Source organism: Abrus precatorius, unplaced genomic scaffold, assembly GCF_003935025.1.
Source record: "Abrus precatorius isolate BTA unplaced genomic scaffold, Abrus_2018 Scaffold3, whole genome shotgun sequence".
Classification (NCBI taxonomy): Eukaryota; Viridiplantae; Streptophyta; class Magnoliopsida; order Fabales; family Fabaceae; genus Abrus; species Abrus precatorius.
This window is the reverse complement of record NW_020874373.1, coordinates 933,147-959,856: the sequence shown is the minus strand read 5'-3', so window position 1 is coordinate 959,856 and position 26,710 is coordinate 933,147. Positions and strand designations below refer to the sequence as shown.

The window sequence follows — 26,710 nt, the reverse complement described above, 5'->3', positions numbered from 1 at the left end:
TTCCAATTGAAGTGAAGTTGCAAGTTAGTGTTCAATAGTTCATTTTTTAACAAGAATTTTTTAATTTGAACAATTAACTAGCTTATTACACAATTACTATAATGCCACAACTTTCAACATTTGCAATTGAAAAATAAAATTGCGACAATAATTAACCCAAAAGTCGTCCAAATAAACTTGAATCATAAATTTTAGTTTTATCAAACTCCTAATTATTGGGTTGCTTTCGTTACCTTGTTGAATGCTTTAATCAAAGGCAATTTCCAAGAAAAATGAAAATATAAACAAGTAGTTTGACATATTTATCCAATAATTAACTACTTTTTCTTCAGTGGGTGTGTGAAACTGAGTCTCGTAACTGGTGGCAAAAGATAGGCATAACAACTAGACTGGCGGTAACTAACAGAGATCTTACAAGGAGAAGGTATGTTACTTCCTCACGTTAACCAGACTTTTAACCAAAACAGAAACCAAGAAACTTGGATTTATCATCAAGGATAAAACTTTAGAAGAACAAATACCTTTATAATTGCTAATTAGAAAATTAACGGTTTAGATTGTCTGGTCTATGTAATCGTATATTTTGATAAAATATATATATATATATATATATATATATAAAACAAATTATAAATTAGTTAAACCGTTGATTTTCTAATTAACAATTAAAACTGCACTTTATCCTCTAAACCGCACTTCCTCACTTTTGGGGTTAAGTCTGCGAAACACATGCTCAGACAAGTAAATCCAAAACATACCAATAAAGACAAGGTAAGATTTAATAATTTCAATTCAATGATCAGAATTGGATATCAAAAGATAAAGAATGATTACGATCAAAACCTAATAGATGCATGGACCCAAAACAGCGATCGCAATTAGTATGATAAAAAATGGAGACAATTGTGAAATGCACTTTAGTATTGTGGATTACACAAGTAAAATAATGATTTTCAGACCATACTTGCAACCACAATAATTTTTAAATCTAATAAGTTCCTGACTCAAGTCAACATAAGATCATTCCCTCCAAGATGAGAGCGAAGGCAAACACGAACTTCATGCTCTTCTGATCCAGCAATTAGTTTTGGCACCATGATCTCAAGCACCGATCCTGCTCCGTCACAGTATGCTTCTATGTTGGCATCTTCAGGAATTCGAGTTGAGAGAGGGATTTCACGAACAAACTCACCAGGTGGGCCGTGCTCTGGCGAAGAATCAGTAAGCTTGAATGTCCTATCATGTCGCTTGATGAATGGCTTCCCAGATGTGCTCACACAAGAAATCTTTATGATACCATTAGTGAGAGTATTCCTCCAAGAAACTTTCACACTTGAAAGATCCACACATGGCAGACTGATAACAATCATGTAACTTTTTTCATCCTCATAAATTGTTTTTGCAGCAGTAACAGGCCCACAAACATTCTTCATCAACCCACTAAAGTCATTCAACCAGTGATGCTGACTTGGTTGCATCTCTATATCTAGATGGTCAGATGGAGGATTTACGGCCAAGTAACAATCTTCGTCGTTCCCATAAAGAAAAAAATCCTTCCTCTTTTTGCCATTTATAGGAGAAAGATCAATGTCATCACCATTACTATGGTTTGACGGATGTGTTGACAAATTCAAACCAGATCCATGAAGCAGTTTCTTAGGATGAGGATTAGTAGCACTCTTGATAGGGTGAGGCGGTCTGTCAAGCTCAAATTTTCAAATTCCGTGTTGGAAAGATTTCTCCATGAACTGAAATCACTTGCTTCAGGAGGGATTGTGAAATTCAAACCTCGCCCAGTGAGTTCCATCCACCTTATCTGCTCATCCTTATCAAGACCAATTAGATTGGGTAATGGAACAACCTCAATGCCATGCACACATTGGGGGTTTGAAAGCCCTCTATAATGCTTCCGTTGCATCCTGTGGGATCTAACAAAACCCTTCTCGACACTAAATGGAAATGGGCGCTCCCCGTGGCGAGAGTGCCCATTCATGTAACTCCTTAGCTGCATCTTACCCAATGCATTTTCCGGCCTCTCCTTGAAAACCCACATGTACATGTTTTCCATGTCATGTTGGACCATGAAAACATCAAGCTTAATATCAGACTTATCAAACCCTGAAACACCATCACTGTCCTTGTCCCTAGACTTTTCATGCAACACAGGCTTAAAGTAAAACCTGAAGAAAAACCAAGCACCCCATATGCTATCAACTCGCTTAGAACATTTCCTGACAACTTTTGGAAGATTGAGAAAAGTCCCAGTCTCATATCCTTGAGTACCAAGACCAACATCTAAAATCTCACATGAATCTAAGTTCCATGGTTGTGGAGGAGGGCTTTGCTCTGTTGAGAGAGGCAAATTAATATCAGGGGGAAGTGAAAGGATGATTTGCGGGTTCATCCCCAAATTGAGTTCCTCATGTGATGATGCACTTGAATCCATGGACAAGAGCGTGGATGGGTGATGATTCTCCATTGACAGACAAGTGAAAAGAGAAGAATCACCCATTTTACTTCATCTCCTTCATGAGTTCTATTCCTTCTTGGTTCAATGTTGCCATCCCACAAACAATTCAACAAAACAACCTCACACACCTTCATCATATCAATTCCTCACTATCAAAACCCTAGATTTACAAATCAGATGATAATACTATCCTCACACCTTGTAAAAACAAAACTAAATATTTCCAACAAAACTATAAATTTGTTTTCTTAGACTCCATAAATCTTCAAACCAAAAAAGGTATCTCTTTTCACACAAAATTCTAAAAAAAAAAAAAAAAGATTTTTAAGGTAAAAAAAAAAAAAGAGAGGGAGAGAGAGAGAGAGAGAAACAAAATGAGAATCTTAGGGAATGTTAAAGGAATACCTTGAAAAATAATCATTAGAAAATGGAGAAGAAGAAGCTTCAGATGCGAGGATGCAATTCTACATCATATATATTGTATCTACCCTTTTTTAGGCTTTGACCTATTTTTTACCCCCAAAGAAATTAAAATAGAAAACAAATATTTTGATGTGGGATTCAACTCGTGAAAGGAAACAAAGAGGGGAAGAGTTAGATGGATACCGTCTCACTATAGCAAAAGTTTATCCCTACATTCATATTCAACCGGGTCGGATTGACCCGGATCCCTCTCATTTATTCTTCAACAACATTCTGCTTTTAAGTACTTAAAATCAATTTTAATGACTTCTCAAAAATAAAATAAAATTGATTCTTTGAATAGCATATGACTTTGGATTTGTCTTAATTAATTTATTTGCAAAAGTCATTACTTTATTTTATTAAAAAAAAATCAAATTAATGTCTTGCTTATGATCGATTTTGAAACATTAATAAGGATTAGTTCAATACTAACTTACAAAATGGAATGACAACCTTCCTACTAAGTTATTTGTTGGACATTTATGCCAAAGAAAAATAACAAATAAGTGAGATATTTATTAATATAGTAAATGAAAAATATAATAAAAATTAAATAAAATTTATAATATTATTTATTTTATTAATTTTTGTCCATATTTTAAAGGTGTTTTTTATATTTTAAATTAAAATATATATTTTATATGATATATGTAATGAAAGTTAAAGTTAAAATATACTAGTATTATTATGGAAGTAAAAGTTTAAACTTGATTAAAAATAATATAAAAATACTTATAATCTTGTACATTAATTTTATCCAAGCGTGAACTTGTTTGCATACACGATAAATGGAGTTTATGCTCTTTCCTTACAGTTTCTATGAAATGGTAAAAAAAAGAGTTGGACTTTCTTTTGGTCCACAAAATTGAGCAAAGAATTGAGCCCTGTATATTCTGCTGCCTTTGGGCCAGATTTTGGGCCTCTTTGCAAATTATTTTCCACTATAATATTAGAGATTTCACAATATATCAAGCTTCGCTTGAATGAACTTATAAAAGATTGTTCTTGTGTGATTTTTTTTAAAAGATCTTTTAAAAAACTAAAAACTATTTTGTATTTAAACGGAGTGCTCTGCAATTTTTTTAATGCAACTTTTAAGTAACTTGTCTACAATTTTAAAATATTATTATAAGCTTAAAAGGCTGTTTTAAGGTACAAATTATGCTTTTCTTAGAGCTTAATTTTTAGAAAACCCTATCAAACATGTAAAAGATAATTTAAAATGGCACATCAAAATAAGCTCGTTCTCTCCCTGTTAATGCAAAATGCAAAGAATTTCAATTTTTTTTAATCATGCAATGATCGCTAAAGACATTAAATAGTAACCACTAATGTGTCTTGATAGATTTTTAAAACTGCTAAGACAACAATTGAGGTCGTTTTTAAATGTTCAAGACGCGTGGGTAAAATCAAAATGACTAGATAAAATTACCTATTTTACACAGGCTCGAAATTCCCTTCAAATAGTAATAAGTCATTTCTTGGGAAAAATTACATTAAAAGCATTGAGTAACCTCCTTTTAGGATATTTTTTTTAAGTGATTTTTCGGGTAGGCCTTTATTTATTATTTGAGGATCGTAGGCAAATTGTTATTGAAGATACCAAAAGCATTGAAGTAACACATGCTTGTAATTTTTTTTACCTGAAAAAAGACACGCTATTCAGAATAGAGATTAAATTAAAGCCAGAACATTAAAGTCTGTCTAGGGTACCTGCTAATTTTTGTTTTGAACATTTTAAAATAAAAAATATTTTTAGTTAAAGTTGGTGTAGTTTTTAATTTTAATATTAAATTTTAAATCTATATTATATAAACCACTCAATTTTTTGGGTACAAAACGATCAAATATATTTGTATACTTTTTAAATATGATTAAATCTAGTTTTAATATTTAATTTTTTATATTCATAAATTCTATATTATTTATCATCTGTTAAAAGCTTGTTCTCAAATAAGATGATGCACCATATGCTCTCACCTGAAACTTGTGGGAAACCCGTTCATAAATTCTACACAATAGTGCATGGACTAGCGAGTCCTTCCTTCGCCAATACCCAATAGGCATTCTGTTTCTTTTGTAGATTTATATCATATTTGATTAGACCATCGTGGCAGAAAACTGGTTAGTTTAATAGATGCTTCTGAATGGAACTTTAGTTAACTTTTTACACTTTTACCAACTTATAAAGAAGATTTGATCAATTGGGTGACAAAGCAAACTTGTTTGAATATGTAAGGACAATTAAAATGATAAAAATTTCCAAAGCCATGCAAAATATAGAAAACATACAAAGCAAGGTATGATTTGATAATCTTTGTTTTAAGGATTAATTATTCTTACAATTGAACTGCATGTGAGCTAAAATTGCTAGAGAAAAATGTGCAGGCACTCATTTTGTGTTATAGTCTAGAGAGAATGTGAGAAACAGACATTTGTATTGTAGAGATAATATATGGTATAAAATTAGCAAAACAAAGATTTATGTAACATGTTGGCAATCCTAACAATTTTTGTTAAGTGGCTATCTCAACATAAGATCATTACTTTGAAGATGAGGGCGAAGGCAAACGCGGACTTGATGCTCTTCTGGTCCTGTGCGAAGTTTTGGCACCATGATCTCCAGCACTGATCCTGGTCCATCATAGTAAGCTTCTATATTTGCATCTTCAGGAATTCGAGTTGAAAGCGAAATTTCACGGACAAACTCACCAGGAGGAGAGTGCTCAGAGGATGTAGCTGTAAGCTTGAATGTTCTGTCTTGTCTCTTGATTAATGGCTTCCGAGATGTGCACATACAAGAAACCTTAATGATACCGCAAGTAACAGTGTTCCTCCAAGAAACTTTGACACTCGGAAGATCTACACATGGTAGACTGATAATAATTAAGTAACCTAGTTCATCTTCATATATAGTTTTTGCAGCAGTAACAGGTCCATAAACATCCTTCATCACCCCATTAAAGTAATTCAACCAAAGTGGCTCTGCATAAGGTTGCATTTCCATATCTTGATTGGAATCAGATGGAGTATTAACAGTCAAGCAACATTCTTCATCATTCCCATTAGGGAAAAGGTCCTTCCTTTTTTTGCTGCTGACAGGAGATAGGTCCAACCCATCACCATTGCTATGGTTAGACAGATAAGTTGACAAATTCAACCCTGATCCATTAAGTAGTTTCTTAGTGTGTGAATTTGAATTACTCTTGATTGGGGGAATTGGCCTTTCAAGCTCCAGATCCATGATGGGAAGATTTCTCCATGAACTGAAATCGCTTGCTTCAGGCAGGACTGTGAAATTCAAATCTCGGCCAGTGAGTTCCATCCACCTATTCCGTTCATCCTCTTCGAGGCCTATCAGATTGGGGCATGGAACAACCTCAATGCCATGCACACATTGAGGATTTGAAAGTCCCCTATAATGCTTCCGTTGCATCCTATGAGATCTAACAAAACCCTTATCAACACTAAACGGGTAAGGGCGTTCCCCTTGGCGAGAATGCCCATTCATGTAACTCCTCAGCTGCATCTTTCCTAATGCATTATCAGGCCTTTCCTTGAAAACCCACATGTACATGTTTTCCATGTCATGTTGGACCATGAAAACATCAAGCTTAAGATCAGATTTATCGAATTCAAACCCCGTAACACCATTGCTATCCCTGACAACCTTGGCCTTAGATTTATCATTCAGTGCTGGCTTAAAGTAAAAACTGAAAAAGAACCAAGCACCCCATATACTATCAACCCGCTTTGCACACTTTCTTCCAGCTTTTGTCGAGTTGAGATAAGTATCAGTCTCATATCCATGTGTGCCAAGACCAACATCCAAAATATCACACGTGACAGAATTCCATGGCTGTGGAATCAAGCTACCGCGCTCTGATGACAGAGGCAAATTGATATCAGGTGGACCTAAAGGTATAATTTCACTATTCATCTCCAAATCGAGTTGCTCACGAGATGATGCACTTGAATCCATGGACAAGAGAGTGGATGGGTGATGATTCTCCATTAACAAAGCATTGACACGGGAATCCCCCATTTTACCTCATCTTCTTGATGAGTTTTATTGCCATCTCAATAACAATTCAATATAACAACCTCGTAGACACTTTCTTCAGATCAATCCCCACTATATCTTCCCTCCATCAAAGCCCTATATTTATCAGATAATCAGATAAATGAATTCGCACACACCCACGTTTCAAGGAATCAACAATTCAAATCTTTACTATTATTATTATTATTATTATTATTAATAATAAAAGATTTAAAATGATAACTTGTGTATAATTCTATTTAACATGATAAATTGCAAAGTCAAGTACTCAACACACAGGGTCTCAAAAAAAAAAGGAATGAAATACGGGGTAAACCTTTTAGGAGAAGCATCGGAGTGTCGAAAAAAGGAACTTGTGCAAGCAACGAGAATGTTATTGTCATCAATAACCATGTTTTCTACTTAGACCCTTTTACCTATTCTTTCTTCTGAAGGAGACAAAAAAGGCTTTATTTGCTTCTTCTTCGATGACCCGTGAAAAGAACACAGAAGAAGTGCAGTGTGGAGTTTGAGGCAAAAGACAAAATATTAGGGAGAAAACGGGTAATTGAGGAACCGTTATTACAGGGAGACAGGGAGTTTCGTAGGTTAAGATTTTGGTGTTTTTGTTTATGGTCATGTAGGTTAAAGCCTTCACTGGATACGGTATTTTTTGCACAAGAGTAGTAGGGCCCAAAACTCACTTCCTCTTTTTCCTTGACCCAAAATTACTACTGTTCTAGGATTACTTATAGTTATAATTATATGTTAGAAAGTTAAAAAAAACATTTTATTAAGTCAACAATTTATTAATTTAATTTAAATATATTGATAGTAGACAATTCTTAATTTTTTAATTTTGGACAAAAATATATATTAGTTGTATAATTATTTTTATTCTGTCGTCTATAACTTGTCATATGATTAAAGTTAGTGAATTTTCATAATAATCATTTTAAAATTCAAATTTAAGATTATTTTTATTAGATAATAATTAAGAAATTTATATTAATAATAACAAAATTAAACTCTATTTTATTAGACATATACATGTATTTAATTATATATAACTTTCTTATTAATGTTTATGAATATACTTTATTTTTTTAAAAAATATTTAAGAAGCATAAAAAAAATTTAATGTTAAATAATAAGAGGCTATGTTTTCACAGATACTTTTTGGGTCAAGTTGAACAGATTAAATAGTTTAAAACTAATTTCGGCCCAGTCATTGGGCTGTTAGTAGGCCATTAACATTGCTAGATAGTTTTGGTCCATATCTAGTTGTCCCAAATCGATTATGATTGAATAGTTAAACTTTTGACCCAAAAATAAAAAACTTTTGAATCCTGTTTAATTTGTTTGATGTTCGAAGTCCAATTAATATTGTATCATGAAAGCAAAGACATTTTTGTTATGCATATTATTATTGAGATAAAATGTAAATTCATCTTATTTTTAAAAAAATTAATTATTAACTTCAACGTGATTACAGCTCTGCTAATTGGAAACATGTAGATGACTCAACTTAATATTGTATCAGTTGAAGCTTTAGACTTGATCACATTAGCTTATAGAGAAGAGAAGAGACTTCTTGTTGTTTTATCTGACTTTGATAGCTAAAATCTGATTTTATTAAATGAGATCTAATATAAATCTGGACAAAAAAAATAAAGTAAATTTAAATATTTGATTTATTAAAACTCTAAATTTTAAAACTAGTTTAGTTTTAGTGATAAGTTAGACCTCTAAATCTGAATTTTTGTGCTGAGCCCAGCAAATTAAAGTTTGCAGCTCTAGCACTTCTCATAGATGGGAGTTGTTATAGTTTTGAAACGGTGTCATTAGAATTCATATTGTGTTGGTACTGTGTAATTTAGATACAGTTGATTTACTGTTAGTTTTACAAAATAAGTTACAGAAACCTGTGAAATCAAGTAAATGGGTTCCCAAAGATGCTAAAAGTTTGAGAAAAACACTGAAGGAAATGAAGATTGAAACATAAGTTTTGAACCGAAAGATTGAACGCATCCAATTGACTTCAAACCAAATATTGTTTAAGGACATTAGTTAAAATAGTTTCATTGGTTGGTGAGCTGACTATATAAAAGTCACCAACTAGTTTCTTGATCTCACATGATTACATGAATTTACAAACACGAAATAGAATGAAGACCAGTTAACTGCTACACTTAGTAAATAGTCTTCCTTGGCTCCATGTGTCAACCACTTTGATTCAGAACATGCAACCTACAATGTTAGCAAGCATTGACCCATCTGAAACTTGGAACTTGGAGTTCTGCTTTTGAATGGAAAATATCTGTTCATAGGGACAATAAATAACCATGAGAGAATCTAAATTATTCGAAGTTAATATTAAAAATACTTGTGTTGAATGTTTATTATATTTCTAAGATATTAAAAACATTTACCTTTTCATTTCATTTTTTTTCTTATGAAGTATTAGGAATATTAGTAAACAAATACTATAGAAGATTATAGTATTATATACTTGAAACGCCTCTTCATTGGTTTCCATGCATATCAGGCGTCGAGTCCAACATTTATTCTTACTACGATATATTGTGTGTAACTTTTCTGGAAAAAAATTAAATAACAACGGCATGAAACCATAATAATGGTAAAAATACTTGGCTATATTTATAAATGGTGGTAAAGAAATATTAACCATCATGATGTACATATCAATAGCTTTTACTTTTTAGTTCTTAAAAGTGACTTTTTTTTGTTAGTAATTAAAATGTTTTTTTAGTATACAAAAGTTAATGAAGACAGTCATTATATGATCATTTATAATATTTTAGTTGGTTTAACTTCAATGCTTAGGTAACGATTGATTTTTTAATGTCAAAGGTTTAAGTTAAAACTATTAGATCGCGCGTCTTCTAATATTTTAAATTTAAACGTTTTTCTAACTATAAGATGAAAAATAGTTATACAAAAGTATATTTAAAATTCAATCTCTTACATGTTAAATTTTAAATTAACAATCAGTTATTATTTAAAGAATTTTATAGACTCTGTGTAATAATTTAATGATAGTTGTATAGAAGGGTTCATCAAAAGCTTCCTTCTTTTAATACATTAAACAACATCATTTTTTATTCCATTAAATTTTTTAATCCAATTTAAAATATTAAAAACACTGCATTTATTTTTTCTGTTTCTCTTGGAAATTGTGGGACAGTGGGAACAAAAGAGCACAGGTCGATAAATGATTTTGAACAATTATATATAAGCTTCATAATTAATTATAAAATAATATCTCATAATTTAGTAGTTACATATATCAAAATTATATTTTAGTAAAAATTATCAAACAAAATAAGAATCAATACAGTGACAGAGTAACTTTATTGAGTAAATAAAGATATTTAATAATAAACTTAAATATTATTTTATTTCTCAATTTTTTTTTTTGGATTGGTTTTTAATAAAAAAAACATATAATTTTAAATAAAAATATTTTCTAAATTTATGTGATTAATTTTTGTTATAATATAATTAAATATATTTTTTTAATTCTTATACATAACATATTTTTTTTATTATGGCCTTTATATATAACACATTTAAATTATAGAAATATAAATACAAAATTAAAAAAGTTATCATAAAAATCAGTTAAAATGTTAGGATGATTTATGAAAGAGTACAAAATAATAATGTATTAATTTTAAACAATATTATTATTGTTTAATATGATTATTAAGAATATTATGGATAAATAATGTCTGAGATTCAAGTAAAAATATATTATTTTACTCAATATAAAATATTATAAGGAAATAACGTGGAGCAATTTAATTGTTAAATATAATAATAATTATAAATTATTTATTTTATGAAAAAATATATATAAATTTTTTGGTTAAATCAAAAACATAAACTAAAATTATATGACTCAAATTAAAAATATAATTTTTTTACATTGACATTCAAACTTAAATAATAAGAAGAAGACAAATTTTTTAATTTTAGAATAAAAATTAAATCATCAAAATTGTAGTGCTGTAAATATAATATTGGTATTGTTTTGAATATAATGTACTAAATAAAGTAGGAGTATTAGGTATTGTGACTAGAGTATTTAATTCGCGAGCATTTGTTACTTACCACGAGTCCAATTATCGTTTATATTATATCTGGTAGATACTAACCCCATTAGTTATTTTAAGGTATTAATTAAGAAGTTTAAAAAATAAAATTTATATCAACATTTTTTTATTTATAATTTTTAATAAAAAATACCTTTTTTAACTAATATTTTTAAAGCATAGATTGGAAAACCCTTTTGTATTCTTATACAATAATGAGGTAACATTAGCATTATGATTGCAATTTTAGAATTTAAGTGTAATTAATAAAATGAGTTATTTTGATTAAATGTATTAAAATATAAATTTAACTTAACTTTAAAATTTATATTCAAATAAGTTGTGAAAGATTTTTTATCCAACTAATTTGAACTTTCTTTTTAATCAAATTTAGTTTCACTTAATTTATTTAAACATAAATACATGAATTTAACATTCTATGTTACTGTTAAAATAAAAAAAATATTTTGTTCAATTAATTTGAAATTTTTTTAATCAAATTTTGTTTCACTTGATTTATTTAAATATAAAAGATATGAATTTATCCATTTTAATGTTTAAGTAGGAATTTTTGTTTTAGTTTTTGCTGGACTGGATAAAATCTTAAGCTTGAAATGTACTGACTTAAACTAAACAAAGTCTCCATTTTTACATTTTGCTTTAGTTTTCGGATAAAAATAAAAAACTAAATCAAATCGCCTATTTTGCCATTTCTAGAGCAAGGTTGGGTAGTAAAAGGTAGCAGTGAATATTATTCCAATACAACCACGTATTTGCACATTAACTTAGTAATTATTTGTTATTCTCTTTATTTCAGTTTAGACTTATTTTAACACGTTTTATTTTTCACATTATTTATTATTATTATTATTATAAAACATTAATTATTATTTAATAATGTATTTATTTATTAAGAATTATTCTTACTAATAACTTACTATAAAGCAATTTTTATTAACTAACAAATTATAACAATTTTAATAAAAACATATAGATAAAATTAAATTAACTTTTAATGTAAATTTAAGTACACAAAATAAAAACTTGGGTATAATCATTTTTTTATCAAGAATCATAAAATATAATACATTAAAATTAAATAATAATATTAAATATCATAATTTATTTATTAATTTTATTATATTAAAAATATCAAAAAAATTATACTAAATGATATATAAAGTAAGGTAAGTAAGGTAAGGGAGTAATAATTGCAAAAACCATGGGGTCAAATAATTATTTAACAGCTGATTGACCAGATTTGACAGGTTTATACAATTTTTTAAGATTATGGTACAAAAATATTCCACGGTCACTTCTTCGAATCCTAAAAATTAAATATCTGTTAATTTTAACAATCATGTGCAATGTGCATCATGCCCCGCTTTTAATTGGAATTTGATCCTTAATGGCTCTTAATCAGATTCCATATTTAATGTTGATAGGCAAAATTCTTACATTTTTTTATAGACTAGTTTTAAAATTAATGATATTTAAATGACTAAAAAGAGCGAGTTGATACTGCTGAACATAGAAATAATACACGAGTAAAATCTGTATCTTTAAATTTATTGGTAGGGTAGTTTCTTCTCATATGTTCATCACTGTACAATTACACAAAGATAAGCATTAAATGTTACAACAGGATAAATAATAATATATACACACGTGATCTATTAACTTATAAAACTTTTCATTTTATAATTGAAGTTAATTTTCCATTTTAAGATTATTTATTTAATTAAATGAATTAGACTTTAATAAAATATTTAACGAATTAATGTTTTGCACCTTTTAAGTAGATTTTGATTTTCTCACATTTTTATATTATTTTTCATTTTTAAAAATATTTTTATCTCTTTGTATATTCTTTCAAATTTTTTCACTCATTTCACACTTTAATTAATAAATTACCGTTTTTAACGTTGACACCATTTGTGTCCGTAAGTTATCATCAAACTTAAAATTAATATCACCCCTGGTGATTTATACACCCATGAAATACTTAATGTAGTAGAAATTTGCAAGTTTTGGGCCAAGGGTATTTGCGTTTATAGAAAAGTTATATTATTCATATCATAATTTTTTATTTTATTAACATCAGTGTTTAAGATTAATTAAGCATTTTAAAATAATTTTTTTATTAAAGGTCATTTAGTTAATATTTAAAAAATAATTTATTAAAAAATTATAATTTATAAAAAAAATTAATAAATTTCTTGATATATTTTAGTATAATGGTTTTTAAATTTTTAAAATAATTTTTACAATTAAATTTTAATTTTAATTTTTTATATGTAAGATTATACTATATAAATATTTAATTACATTTCTTCTTCAAACATATACTTCTTATATTTTTTATATAATATATATTTTTATAATAAATTACTAACTTAACATAAACTATACTTTTTATAACACAAGTATCTTTTATTAAAAATATTTTTTTCTTTAGCAAAAAAAATATTTTTTTTAAAAAAATTAATGTTGATGACAAAATTATTCTTTTAAAATATTTAATATAATTATATTTGCTATAACATTTAAGCTACAATAATCTTTTTTACTCAACCATAAAAATATAAAAAATATTAACATTTTTTTTCATACATTTTTTATTATTAACTAAAATTTATTGAAAATATAAAAAAATGTAAAAAACATTATTTAATTTAAAAATAATAAAATTCACATAATTTTTATAGTCTGTAACACTGTCAATGATTAAAGAAAATATATCAGTGTTAACATTATTTCATAAACTTTTATAATATTATATATTCCGATTATATCATATCAACTTTGTCTCTGCTCTTTATCTCGTGTGTGTTGCATAAATTTCTGTTTTTCTCAAAAAAAAAGAAAAAAAAGAAAAGGGAAATAACCTAACGGTGGTAACAGAGAGTCATTAATTGGCATAGACATCTAGTTCTCATAATCTTGACCGCATGGCTTCATTGGTCCCGCAGCTGGTTCCTTTAGCCTCGGATCCAAACCTTGGCACTCCATTACATTGACACCTGTGGATCCCATTCATGACTCACCTGTCCCTTTTATTTAGGCACTATACTGTGTTCCCTCCCAAATTATACATACACGTATACGAAAATTAGTCTTAAATTGTATTTGGTACAATGTGTCTGATGACAGCAAGGTTCTGCGCAGTGACATTAAATTCTCATTTACCATCCTCAACTGTCCCTCACCCTCTTAGTTTACTTCTTCCCCTATAAAAAAACACTCTCTCCAAACACTTTGGGGCACGACTCAACTTGAAGAGTAAGAACTCGAAGAGTGCAATATCATCATTACTCACTCGGTGAGAAATGGCTAGGTGGTGTATCACGTTGTTGGTTCTTGCTTTGGCTGTGGCTACAAGTGCCAGAAACGCACCTAACGATGCTGGTTTGAAGGACCAGAAGAACTTCATCACCTATGGTGGGGTTGGTGGTTATTCAGGAATTGGGAACAATGGATTACCCTTTGGAGGAGCTGGTGCTGGAGTAGGTGGTGGTTTTGGCGGTGGAGCTGGTGGTGGTCTTGGTGGTCTTGGTGGTCTTGGTGGTACTACCGGAATAGGTGGACTTGGTGGATTCGGAGGTACTGGTGGTGGAGTTGGTGGTGGTGTTGGAACCGGTGTTGGTGGTGGTGCTGGAACCGGTGTTCTTCCTTTCCCTTGAGATCGTGAACATACATGCATGCATGCATGTGTCATGCACATGCATGGGTGGCTTCCCGCAGTTTCTTTGAATTAGTTACCCTAGTATTTCTTTTTCGTTGAGGAAATAATTGTGGTTTATGTATGTGTCGTTCGTCCAAGCATTTTAGAGTTTCTGGCCCGTTGAAAGTAAAATATATAGTTTATCTTGTAACGTGTTCTTCGTCCGTCTTTGCTTAGGTTTTGTGTCAACATAGTACTCATACGTCGTTCTTTTGTTTTACTTGGAAGTAATGTAATCACTATATGAGCTTCACTTACTTGCTACATGCTCTTTCTATCTCTTTCTCACTCTCTCTTGTGCATTTATTTTGTTCGATTATTTAACAAATAAAATTACTAATTTTATGCGTTCTTTCTGAACTTCAGTAGAATAACTAGTATTTTTAAAAAATAATCAAAATATTTTAAATAAGACAAAGCATAGTTGAAGTTATTTAAGTATTTTTAAAGTCTTATTTTAATAAAAAAAAATTAATTTAACAATACGAAGCAACTTTGAACGATAATTTGTAGTGTACGAATAATGAAAGTAAAAATATAATTTAATTAAAAAATAATATTGACATAGTTAAAGAGTTACAACTAAGTTTTACTTTAAAAATGATTTCAACTTTTGAGGTTTAAAGTTGTTACAGTTTTGAATAAAATCCATCCCACTTTTTGTACTATAAAGTGTGTATAAACATGAACACCAATATATTTATTGTTCATCAATTGCCTTTAATTAATTTCTTTTACATTTATTAAAAATACCTTATTTAATATATTTTTATTAAGTGACGTGATATTTTATAATATATATATATATATATATATATATATATATATATATATATATATGGTTTTACAAAGTATGATATATATTCTTTTTATTGTAAAGAGAGAGGGTTAAAAAAACTAGTTTCAATTGCTTGTGCGCCATAATGTATTAAATGCTATTTACATGTAAATTCTCTTATATGGAATAATCTCAACACATGATATAAGTAGTGCCCGGAGAAGAATGAATTTGGGACAAGATGTCATAGGTTAGGTCTAACTTAAGTTATTACTCCTATATATAGATATGGAATGTATGTTAGAGGTTCAACGGCCTTTATCAATGTAATTACACATGGATTCTCTTATAAGAAAAAACCCAACACACATAAAAGAAGAATGAATTCGGAACAAGATGTTTATATCTATAAACCTAAGTAATTATATAAGCATTTAATGTGTGCTTGCTGCAACCTTCTATATATAATGGATTAACTATCACTATTTGAATTTGTAGGAGAAAATACTCTCCTCATCTCTAGCTATAGGGTGGTCCTCAACAAAATGTAAGTGATATCTCTTTCAGTAGGTGTGGTCTCTTGAGTTCTTAAGTAAGTAAGGAAGAGAATAAACAAGGAAAGTAGTATATCAATGTCAAATTCTATGACATGGATAAATTAAAAACATTATACAAACTATGAAAACATTGTTGGTAGTGAAAGGGCATTTAAGTAGTAATAGCAGAGTTTGGTGAAGTTTTGAATAGAGTAGGAGTAGCTGGCCCAGGCCCAGTTAAAGTCTTCAGATGGCAACAGTCTCCGTGTTACATTTACTTGTTCCAGTACTATGCTACCTTGCAACTGACATGGCAGCTAGCTAGTTGTAGTCACACGTCAATTCAGTGATCCAATTCAACATGGTCATCACATTTTCACCAGAAAATTTATTTCTTTTTTATTATTTCACCTTAGTTTTTTTATTACTTAATATTCTGAGCAGATACAATTTGGGTGTGAGAAAAAATGAGATCAAAATATAAAAAACATAATACGTCATATAATATAACAAATAAAGCCTAAATATAAAACAACAAAATTTAGATAAAGTACAGTAGATACTAATAATGTTGTTTTTAATTAAAATTATTTTTTTATTTTAGTAACGTATATAATAATTTTTTATTAAAGAATGATATATTAATATTAAAAGTCGATATATGTTACTAAAATAAAATTCTAATTTTAATTAAAAATTATATTAATTAACAATATCTATAAATTTTTAAAATGTCTTTATTAAATTGAATAAGAATTGAAGGGGCGTCAACGGTAGTAAATAACTAGCACCTACCATCTATTCTAACCTCTGTAACAAAACCTAACAAGCATGTTCTTATGACAGGTTGTTCACTTGTTCCCGGCAGTGGGCAAAAGAGAACACCGCTCGGCGTCAAATAGTTAATAGAAAATTATGTATAATAAATTTTATTTAAAACAATAGAATAGTATAAAATTTAATGTATTAATAACATTAAATACTGTATTTTTAATAAATAATATTATTTTAAAATTTTTTAACCTATATTGGGAAAATGCAAATTCATTACTCCTAAGTTTAATAAACACTGATTGCAAATTGCTCTGTTATAGAAAGAGGCGACAGAGTCAGCAAAATTTTCCGGTTTTATAATATTTATCATTTCTTTAAGCTATAATGGCTTAAATTCAATTAGCAGAATAGCAAGTTGGTGATTTCTCGGTATTTATGAGTAATTCACATTAAGTTGAGTCAGTTTTATTTATTAAAAATCAGATAATTTTTTTTTAAATGTATTTCATGCATGCTTAGGATATATTATTTTAAAAAAATGTTCATTTGTTTTTGTAATTTAAATTTAAATTAATAAAAAATATTTTGTCTCAGGTTAAATTTTTGTATATGCAAAAAATCTCTAATAATAAATTTACTTACTATATCTAAATATGCAATTCAGACTAGATTCAGATTAAACTAAATGAAACAAAAATTTTAATGTATCTTTTATTAAACATACAACACAATGCCTAGTTAAAGATTATCAATGATTAAGTTATTTAAAAAAAAACATTTTAAATCTTAGCCCAAAGTTTCAAAAAGCCTTTTTTACATAAGTGTAGCTTTTTAATATCAAATTATACATGTGCTTCTTTTTTTTTTTTTTCTTTACATAAATATTCTAAAACATATATGCAAAAGTCGATTACAGACGACTTTTATATTCTATTTTTATCTTTGAAGAAGTTGACTTCAATCAACTTTCATTATTTAAAGAAGTCGACTTTAATTAACTTTACGTTACTGCAAATTAAATTTAAAAAAATTGATTATAATCGACTTTCATAATGCACAAAAAATGACTAAAATTGACTTCTGTTAATGTTTAGATACGATTTTAAATGACTACCATATAGCTCGATACCAAAAAGAGGCAAGAAGAGAGAGAAGTAAGTAGAGAGAATCAAAATTAGAGAGATAAATGAGGTAAGAGAGAGTGATCAAAGAATAGTGGAGATAGTAAAGACAACAGAAGATAGATAACTATTTATATCAACTTAATTTTGTTGATTATGTTGCAAGCAAGCTGCTAACACAGGTAAATTAATTTTTAAATATATTTAGTTAATTTATAATTAGTTATTTTTGTATTTAATTTAATGTATTATTGATTATGTAATTATATGTTTGAAAATTTGTCCAAATGTTAATACTTATTATCTTTTAAATCAATTATAATTGTTATATTGAAGAATGTAAATAAAATTCTATTATATATTTGTAATTATTAGATGATTTAGTTTTGTATTATAGTAATTTATAATTATAATAATTTTGATATAATGTTTTCATTTAAATCTTGTAATATTATTTTGTTATTGTACAGGAAGCTCAAATTTTAAAAAGTAGATATTATAATATGATGGTTCCTTCAGACTCAATAATGGAACAATTTCTTAGGCTGACTAGTTTTTGGCATGTTGCACGGATGATTCTACTATTTGATTATGATGTGACACTTATAAGTATATTTGTAGAACATTAGAGCTGAGATCGATATATTTTATTTTTCATACGGATAATGTACAATCACTTTGAAGAATGTTATGTTTCAGTTAAGTTTACGTGTGGATGAAATCCCTGTGAGTGGTTGTATTGGAGCGTGGCAAAAATTTTATGATCAAAATATATAGGTATTGTGTGAGGATTTACTTGGAGTAGTTTTTTATGAGAGTAACATAAAAGAATTTTCTATAAATTTACAGTGGTTTATAGATACATTTGGAGCATTACCTCATAATGTTGATGGACAGACTATTATCCGTTACACTAGAGCATACATAATGATAATATTTGGTAGGGTATTATTTTAAGATAAATCAGGATTTAGGATTCATATGAAGTGACTACCTTTTTGAACTGATTTTACTGAGATTCCAAACTATAATTGAGATTCTGCTGTTCTAACATCCCTTTGTCATGCGGTGAAATACAATGTCACCGAGATTGCAGGTTATTTGCCTTTTCTACCATATTGGGCATAGTATATCAGTCGATCTCCCAACACACGATGTTGAATCTGATACAAATTCAACTATATAACATAACTCACACTACATATACCACCCAACACCCACATACCCCAGTCACCACTTTATGTTAGGACCTAACCAACAGCAGTACAGGTTGGTTCTTCTCAACACCAGTTCATACCGGGTCCTAGCCAACCATGTATGACCCCTAGCCAGCATTTTATGACAGACCCTATTCATCAGTTCATGTCAGATTCTGAGGTTACTCATAGTCTTATGCAATATTTTGTCACAGGTCTAACTCATGATAATATTGCATGACATATCTTTTAGTCCACCTTTCATGTTAAATGCCTGAGATTATGACTTGGCTAACTTCGACCGGTACAAGTATATTTGTGCCAACATCAGATAATCTACCTTGACCATCACCAACACATATTCAAACTCCCTCATTTTATGGTTCATCAGAGGAGAAGGAACATCACACACCTGTCCAACAGCAGAAAATAGATGATCAATACATGCATGACCAAAGTTAGTAGGAGGAGAAACATGCACACTGCAAACCTATATTATAGATTGTATATCGTCATTGTGCAACAGTGAGTCACCTTGCTGGACTTAGATGCAACAGGCGTGACCCATAGTCATATATGCTGCATGATGATCTACATATTTTATGTATTATATACTTTGAAATTTAATTTTCTCTACTTTAGAATTTTTATTTTCTATACTTTAGAATTTTAATTTCATGTACTTTAAAATTTGAATTTTATATAGTCTATAAGTTAAATTATATGTTCTTTAAAATATTTTTTTATATTAATATTATTTAATAATTTATAAAATTATTATATGAAAATATTAACAGTTTTTATTATTTTTTTTAATTTGGGTAAGAAATCTAAATAAATTATATGAGCAGGATATGCATAACACGTGAAAAATACATTACAAAAGTCAATTATAATTGACTATGTTTTAACACATAAGTCGATTATAATCGACTTTCCTATTGCATTGTAAAAAATAATTATAATTAACTTTTATATTTGTGTGTGAAATTAATTTTAATCAACTTTTATGCAATTCAAATCATAACATTTATATAATTTTTTTTTGGAGATATATACATAATTTAATATTTAAAATATTTTATTTTTGCAAATTTTTCTTCATTTTACACTATCCATAGTTCTCGTTGTCTTTATAGAGTTTGTATTTATTTATTTTTTATAGAATAGGGCAGGAGAGATCATTGTCACCTTTATATATTTATTATTATTCTAGTTAATAAAAATAAAATTATTTCAAATAAATTATAATTAAATAAGAATAAAATTAATATATGATTTTGACAATCATTCCCTTTAAAAAGGTATCAAACAAAGTATAAAAAATATCATACATGCTCTAAATTTTAATCAGGTTGGTATATATATATATATATATATATATATATATATATATATATATATTTATTTATTTATTTATTGTTGATAATAAATTCATATCCTACTTAAAAGAACAATTATCCTTTTCATTTGAATCGATGAACGTTGGATTTTTTTTATTTAACTAAATATAAATAATACGATGATAGTGTGATTGATATTGTTATATTTTAAAAAAAATATATTTATTATTCTGTTGAAAGGCTTATATTCTTTGGATTACATAAAAGTTTTAGGTCTATTCATTTATTTATATACATTATTTGGGTCATATATAAATTTATTAGTATATTTTAAAAATTTAGTATAAAGTAAGATTTTGCATCAGTTGTTAAGTCAAATTAGAGTTGTAAAATATTATGTTACTGATTGTGTTATATATGTTTCGTGTCTAAAATACTACAAAACAACATTATAAATTATAAGAAAGTTTGTTTAGTCTCCTCTAGAATAATATCAGGCTTGTTTAACTTGTAAAATAATAGTTTACACAGACACATCTTCTTCTCTACCAAAGGTCCACCTACAGTGTTTTTAATAATGTTATACATACATTGATAATATTTTTTAAACACATTTAAAATGTCATCTCCCTATTCATTGTCGATTTTTTTAGTGAGTACTTATTAGTTAGGTTTAAAGCTATTTATCATTAAAATTTCCAATAAAATTAATTTTTCAAGATGTTTTTTATGAATGTAATTAAATTTAGAAGTAAGATCATAATTATTATAAAAATAGATTACATTTATATTTTAAAATTACTTATATTTTTTAAATGAAATTAATTTCTCTAATTATAACTTTGAAATATCAATTTTAAGAAGATAAAATTGTATCTTCTTTTTTTTTTATTTTTTTGCACGTCATTGAGTTTAAACCCTGAATCTTATGTTACATGTCTGTTGAGCTTTATCACTGAGCTATAAAAAAAAATCAGTCATAAACACAAATTGCAAAGCCATCAGTCATATTAATAAAGGTTCGTCATTGTCAACTGTTTAGCCCAAAATATCCATTGGATATATATTTTCAGTCCAGTAACAATATCTGGATTTTTTGGTCCAATGAATTTTTTTATTTCAAAATTCAATTTTTTTTTCTTATAGGGCCAGACTTATTATCGGGGATAAATAGAGTTAAATGAACGCGCTCAATGGCCCAATCGGTGGTTTTAACTTGAGCACAAAGGCAAGTAGAGTGCGTCATTCTCTCTCTCTCTCTTTCTCTCTCACCTTTGTGTCTTAATCGCGATTCGGAAGAAAGCATGGGTCAAGGAACACCGGGTGGTCTCAACCGGCAAGGTCTTCCGGGTGACAGGAAACCCGACGGCGGGGACAAGAAGGAGAAGAAGTTCGAGCCGGCAGCTCCGCCAGCACGCGTGGGGCGGAAGCAGCGGAAACAGAAAGGTCCGGAAGCGGCGGCGCGGTTGCCGACGGTGACGCCGCTGTCGAAGTGCAAGCTGAGGCTGTTGAAACTGGAACGCATTAAGGACTATCTTTTGATGGAGGAGGAGTTCGTAGCGAACCAGGAGCGGCTCAAGCCTCAGGAGGAGAAAGCCGAAGAGGACAGATCCAAAGTCGATGACCTTAGGGGTTCTCCTATGAGCGTTGGAAACCTCGAAGAACTCATCGACGAGAATCATGCAATTGTTTCGTCTTCGGTGGGACCTGAATACTATGTTGGCATCCTGTCTTTTGTCGATAAGGATCAGCTCGAGCCTGGATGCGCTATATTGATGCATAATAAGGTAGGATTTTGCTTCTAATTCGTTAAATCTGTAATTAATTTTAGTAATGTGTTTCGTAGAGGTGGGGGTTAGTAGTTAAATTGGATTATTATTGCATAAAAAGGTAGGGTTTAGTGGTTAAATTAAATTGTATGTTTTTGTGGGTGAAAGTAATGATGAGGAGTGGTGGTTTCTGGTTTGGGCTGTGTTTTTGTGATTTTGGATTGAATTGGTGGAGGTTAATGACTTTTTGTTGTAGTTAAGTCGAATGAAAGTTGGTTTGTTTGTTGATTAGGTGGAAAATTTGGAGTCAGGGTTTCGTGCGTGTTGTAGTCTGGTGAAGAGTGGAATTATGTGTCGAAAGAAGGTTTTAGATCTTTTAACTGTACACATGGCAAAACTGTCTCATAATCCGGAAGAAACATAATCAAGGAACTGTTCCTATCTTGTTGAAGAAGTGATGAACCTTATGTGAGTTAGACGTGCTAGCACATTACCACCTTGTTGATTTGTGGGCTGCAGATCGTGGAAAGAGGGTCAGAAGGGTTGTGGGTAAAATATTTTTGTTGAACCATATGTTTTTTAGGAACAAGCGTGGTGTGGAGGTTGACATAAGTGTTTTACTATTGGAATCAGTCATCTCGTATTGTACAGTTGATGTGATTAGATGCAATCATGCAAGAAACTTAATGCTTCTTATTATGTATGGTTCTTTCCCAGGTTCTCTCTGTTGTTGGGCTTCTTCAAGATGAAGTTGATCCAATGGTCTCCGTCATGAAGGTTGAGAAGGCACCTTTGGAATCATATGCTGACATTGGTGGTTTAGATGCTCAGATACAGGAAATTAAAGAAGCAGTTGAGCTTCCTCTAACACATCCTGAACTGTATGAAGACATTGGTATCAAGCCACCTAAGGGAGTCATTTTATATGGAGAGCCTGGGACTGGGAAGACTTTACTTGCAAAGGTGTGCAGTTTTTTGTGTTTTTTATAAGGTGTTGGAATATAATTCAACATCTTTTCTTTTTCTCATTTCCTCTGTTCAATATTACGGGGTTTGAAATTCTTTTCTCATGTCTACTTGTGGAAAAAAGTGATTTGGGCAATTATCTTGTTTACTTGATTTGTGGATTACAAAGTGTTTTTTTTATGACATTGTCTGCAATCTGCATTGATTTATATTTGTCATATTACGTTCTGAAATTCTGTTATTTTCTAGCTAGTAATCATTGGCTTTTCGAATCCTGGATGACATTTTGTAACCCTTTTCTTTCGAGACTTCCTATTATTTAACAATCTATGTACAAAAGAAAAATCTTTTCAAGTGTTAAGCATAACCAATGATTGATGAAGATAGAAAAATTCACTCTGATTTTGTTGAAATTATATGGTCATAGCAGTTTAGTGAGGAAATTGAGAGAACAGAGACTTCGAAGAATTTTTTTCCTGAGTATTGTGACGTGTTACAATGGTAGAAACGTAGAAGTACCAGCCTTTATTTATACTAATACTAGATTATAATCCCAAATTCCTAATTAAATAAGGAAATAAATTGTGAGATAATAAGAAAACATGGAAACTAATCCTTAAGACATAATGTAATATACTCTAAATAATTCTAAAGAGATGATCAAGGTACTGTAGGAAAATTCTCATATATATTCTAACAAGTATGAACCTTGGAGTTTCTTCTACCACTTAGCATCTAAAGTCTGGGTGAGTGTATATTAGGTTTAATTTATTTAATGTGCGGCTTCAAGTGGTTTTATAACAGACACTGTTAAATACGGTTTATAATATTATGTCTGTTGATCATGTGTGCGCGACAGTGTTTTTTTATCCTTTCTCCTGCAGAAAAAAAAAGGGGTGGTGGGGTGGGGGTGGGGTTTGCATGCATGTTTAACATATTGAGAACAATTAGGCTAAAATTATGTTCATATTGTATATTGTGTAAGCTTTTGAAAATTCTATATCAAATTATATATTCCTTGTAGGTGTTAGACATCATTTAACTCTGAACTCAGTTAAAAAGTTATAGTTTGCATTTGGAGACAACTAAGAAAGCCTGCACTTATTTTTCTCTGTTGATTAATTAAAGTTGATTTAGTACGTTGTGATCTTTACAACAAATGCAATTCAACCAGTATGTAGTTATGATACACATTCATTGACTCATGTCACACTGTTTCAGCTATTTTTAGTATGGCCTGTGGTTTAGTACACACTGCACAATCAGTTTGCTCTAACACAGTCTTATTTACTTTCAGGCTGTAGCAAACTCAACATCAGCAACATTTTTACGTGTTGTTGGCAGTGAACTAATACAAAAATACTTGGGAGATGGTCCAAAACTTGTGAGGGAACTTTTCCGAGTTGCTGATGATCTTTCCCCATCTATTGTCTTCATTGATGAAATTGATGCTGTTGGTACAAAGAGGTACGTTATTGAACATCAAGCTTAGAACACTGTGTTGAGACATTGTCAATCCTCATTTCTTGATTTTTATTTTGGGAGGGGCGCAATGGGTGTGAGACTGGTAGAGGGGTGATATCTTGGATCATTTCTTAATATACCTTATATCATTGCAGGTATGATGCTCACTCAGGTGGAGAACGTGAAATTCAAAGGACTATGTTGGAGTTGCTGAACCAGTTAGATGGTTTTGATTCAAGAGGAGATGTAAAAGTGATTCTTGCAACCAACAGAATTGAAAGCCTTGATCCAGCTCTGCTGCGACCTGGCCGAATAGACAGGAAGATTGAATTTCCTCTCCCTGATATCAAAACAAGAAGACGCATTTTCCAGGTAGGCATGGCTAGTTTTGTAAAAACAACAACCCGCATACTGTTTGTACTTATTCACTGTGATATCTTAATATGAAAATACTACTTAATTAAATGACTTAAAGGTCTCGTACTTCTGAAATTTAGATACACACCTCGAGGATGACATTAGCTGATGATGTCAACTTAGAAGAATTTGTTATGACTAAGGATGAGTTCTCTGGAGCTGACATTAAAGCCATATGTACTGAAGCTGGCTTACTTGCTTTACGGGAACGGCGAATGAAGGTTAGAATTTCTTCTATATATTTCTACAGTTATGGCACTCTGTTGCTGTCAGGAATTAGAATTTAGTAATACGACAAATAAGCTCAGTTTATGGTCTACATTCATATATTAAGATACAATATGGCATAGGTTGGTTGGATATTTCAAGTTTAGACATATCAAACTTTCTCAGCCTACATCACATCATTGATGAAAGTGGCAGAAAAAAATTGAGGGGTTTGAGGTGCTAGAAAAATTGAGGAAATATCTCCCCCTAAATCTATCTCTTGGAATTTAGTTCAAACGAGTTGTTATATTAAGAAATGGTAGCATGCAAATGCCATCATAGCACCTTAAATTTTTGAAAACAAACGTAAAAAGACATTGGTATTGGATGTAAAACATTTGTAATTCCCTGCTTCCTAACCTAGACTAGATCATAGAGTTCCTACTGTTTTCCCTGTAAGAACAGGGTTTCAATGAATTGAATCTGTCAATTTTCTTTTAATGCTGGAGCAGAAGCAATGTGCCAATAAATACAAGATACCAACATTCTATGTCTCATTATTTTTATGCTTTTTCATATCTTGTACTTCAGGTGACACATGCCGACTTTAAGAAGGCAAAGGATAAAGTTATGTTTAAGAAGAAAGAAGGTGTGCCAGAAGGACTGTATATGTGAAGTATCATCCTCACTTACCCCGGCGTTCTTTCTTTATCATAATCGTTTTCTTGTTCTGTGAACAAAAGTTTACCCTTTTTTCCGGTCCAAAGATGTTTACTTGTTTGTATTTTTAATTATGGTCGGTTTTGGCCTTAGTTATCATGGGATTTAATCTCAACTATAGTTACATATAGTTTTCTTCGATTTCAAAAATTTGGAAATTTTTTTTCCATATTCCTTATTACGAAGGAACCCGTCCGTCCAGTCTTTCATTCTTGTTAGTAATATGCATGCCTTTTGTGTCTCATTAATGTTATGTTTTGGAGTAAGCGTGGAGAAACTGCTCAATGCAGTCGGTTTACTTTTAACAGGATCAAGCTCCTGCTTTTCTGTTTAGTTCCTTGGAGATATACCTTAGCTTCGATCACACTTTGAGATACTTGATTTTCCTTCCTAGCAAGTCAATTCTCGTTATGGATTAATCATGATGGACATAATATGCGGGGGTTGGGGAGGGGCACCTTCGTCTAATGTTAATGCAATTTAAGTCAACGTTTCATAGTCTCTTAACTTCACCCGGTTTGCATATGGCATGTTATATAAAATAATGTTAGCAAAATAAACTGGGAAGTAGTGCCTATCGGCCATCGTGTCTCTTCAATA

General features: G+C 30.0%; 4 protein-coding genes across 4 annotated transcripts; 2 read left to right on the top strand and 2 right to left on the bottom strand.

Annotated features, from left to right (window-relative positions):
* Window positions 1-998: 998 nt before the first annotated feature.
* LOC113863020 lies at window positions 999-2,719 on the bottom strand. Its single transcript, XM_027496391.1, is given in 2 exon segments — window positions 999-1,718; window positions 1,721-2,719. Coding segments are annotated over 2 exon segments (1,506 nt in total). The 5' UTR covers window positions 2,513-2,719; the 3' UTR covers window positions 999-1,004.
* A 2,575-nt stretch (window positions 2,720-5,294) lies between these two features.
* On the bottom strand, window positions 5,295-7,557 carry LOC113862684. The gene is made up of 2 exons (XM_027495808.1): window positions 7,315-7,557; window positions 5,295-7,094 (listed from the first exon to the last, which is right to left on the bottom strand). Exon 2 carries the CDS (start codon window positions 6,978-6,980, stop codon window positions 5,460-5,462), a length of 1,521 nt encoding a protein of 506 aa, XP_027351609.1. The 5' UTR covers window positions 6,981-7,094; window positions 7,315-7,557; the 3' UTR covers window positions 5,295-5,459.
* A 6,867-nt stretch (window positions 7,558-14,424) lies between these two features.
* LOC113860996 (glycine-rich protein 5-like) lies at window positions 14,425-14,778 on the top strand. Its single transcript, XM_027493593.1, has one exon. The coding sequence runs from the start codon at window positions 14,425-14,427 to the stop codon at window positions 14,776-14,778; it is 354 nt and encodes a 117-aa protein (XP_027349394.1).
* A 6,984-nt stretch (window positions 14,779-21,762) lies between these two features.
* Window positions 21,763-26,356, top strand: LOC113860995 (26S proteasome regulatory subunit 4 homolog A). The gene is made up of 6 exons (XM_027493592.1): window positions 21,763-22,354; window positions 23,054-23,299; window positions 24,600-24,769; window positions 24,922-25,138; window positions 25,264-25,404; window positions 25,982-26,356. The coding sequence occupies exons 1-6, from the start codon at window positions 21,872-21,874 to the stop codon at window positions 26,063-26,065; spliced, it is 1,341 nt and encodes a 446-aa protein (XP_027349393.1). The 5' UTR covers window positions 21,763-21,871; the 3' UTR covers window positions 26,066-26,356.
* The last annotated feature ends 354 nt before the right edge of the window (window positions 26,357-26,710 follow it).

What these genes read in the sequence shown, in the direction of transcription:
- LOC113862684 (XM_027495808.1), bottom strand. Translation starts at nt 6,980, where the DNA reads ATGGGGGATTCCCGTGTCAATGCTTTGTTAATGGAGAATCATCACCCA.
- LOC113860996 (XM_027493593.1), top strand. Translation starts at nt 14,425, where the DNA reads ATGGCTAGGTGGTGTATCACGTTGTTGGTTCTTGCTTTGGCTGTGGCT.
- LOC113860995 (XM_027493592.1), top strand. Translation starts at nt 21,872, where the DNA reads ATGGGTCAAGGAACACCGGGTGGTCTCAACCGGCAAGGTCTTCCGGGT. An exon ending in CTATATTGATGCATAATAAG is followed by an intron (nt 22,355 to 23,053) that starts GTAGGATTTTGC and finishes GTTCTTTCCCAG; the next exon opens with GTTCTCTCTGTTGTTGGGCT. An exon ending in TACGGGAACGGCGAATGAAG is followed by an intron (nt 25,405 to 25,981) that starts GTTAGAATTTCT and finishes CTTGTACTTCAG; the next exon opens with GTGACACATGCCGACTTTAA.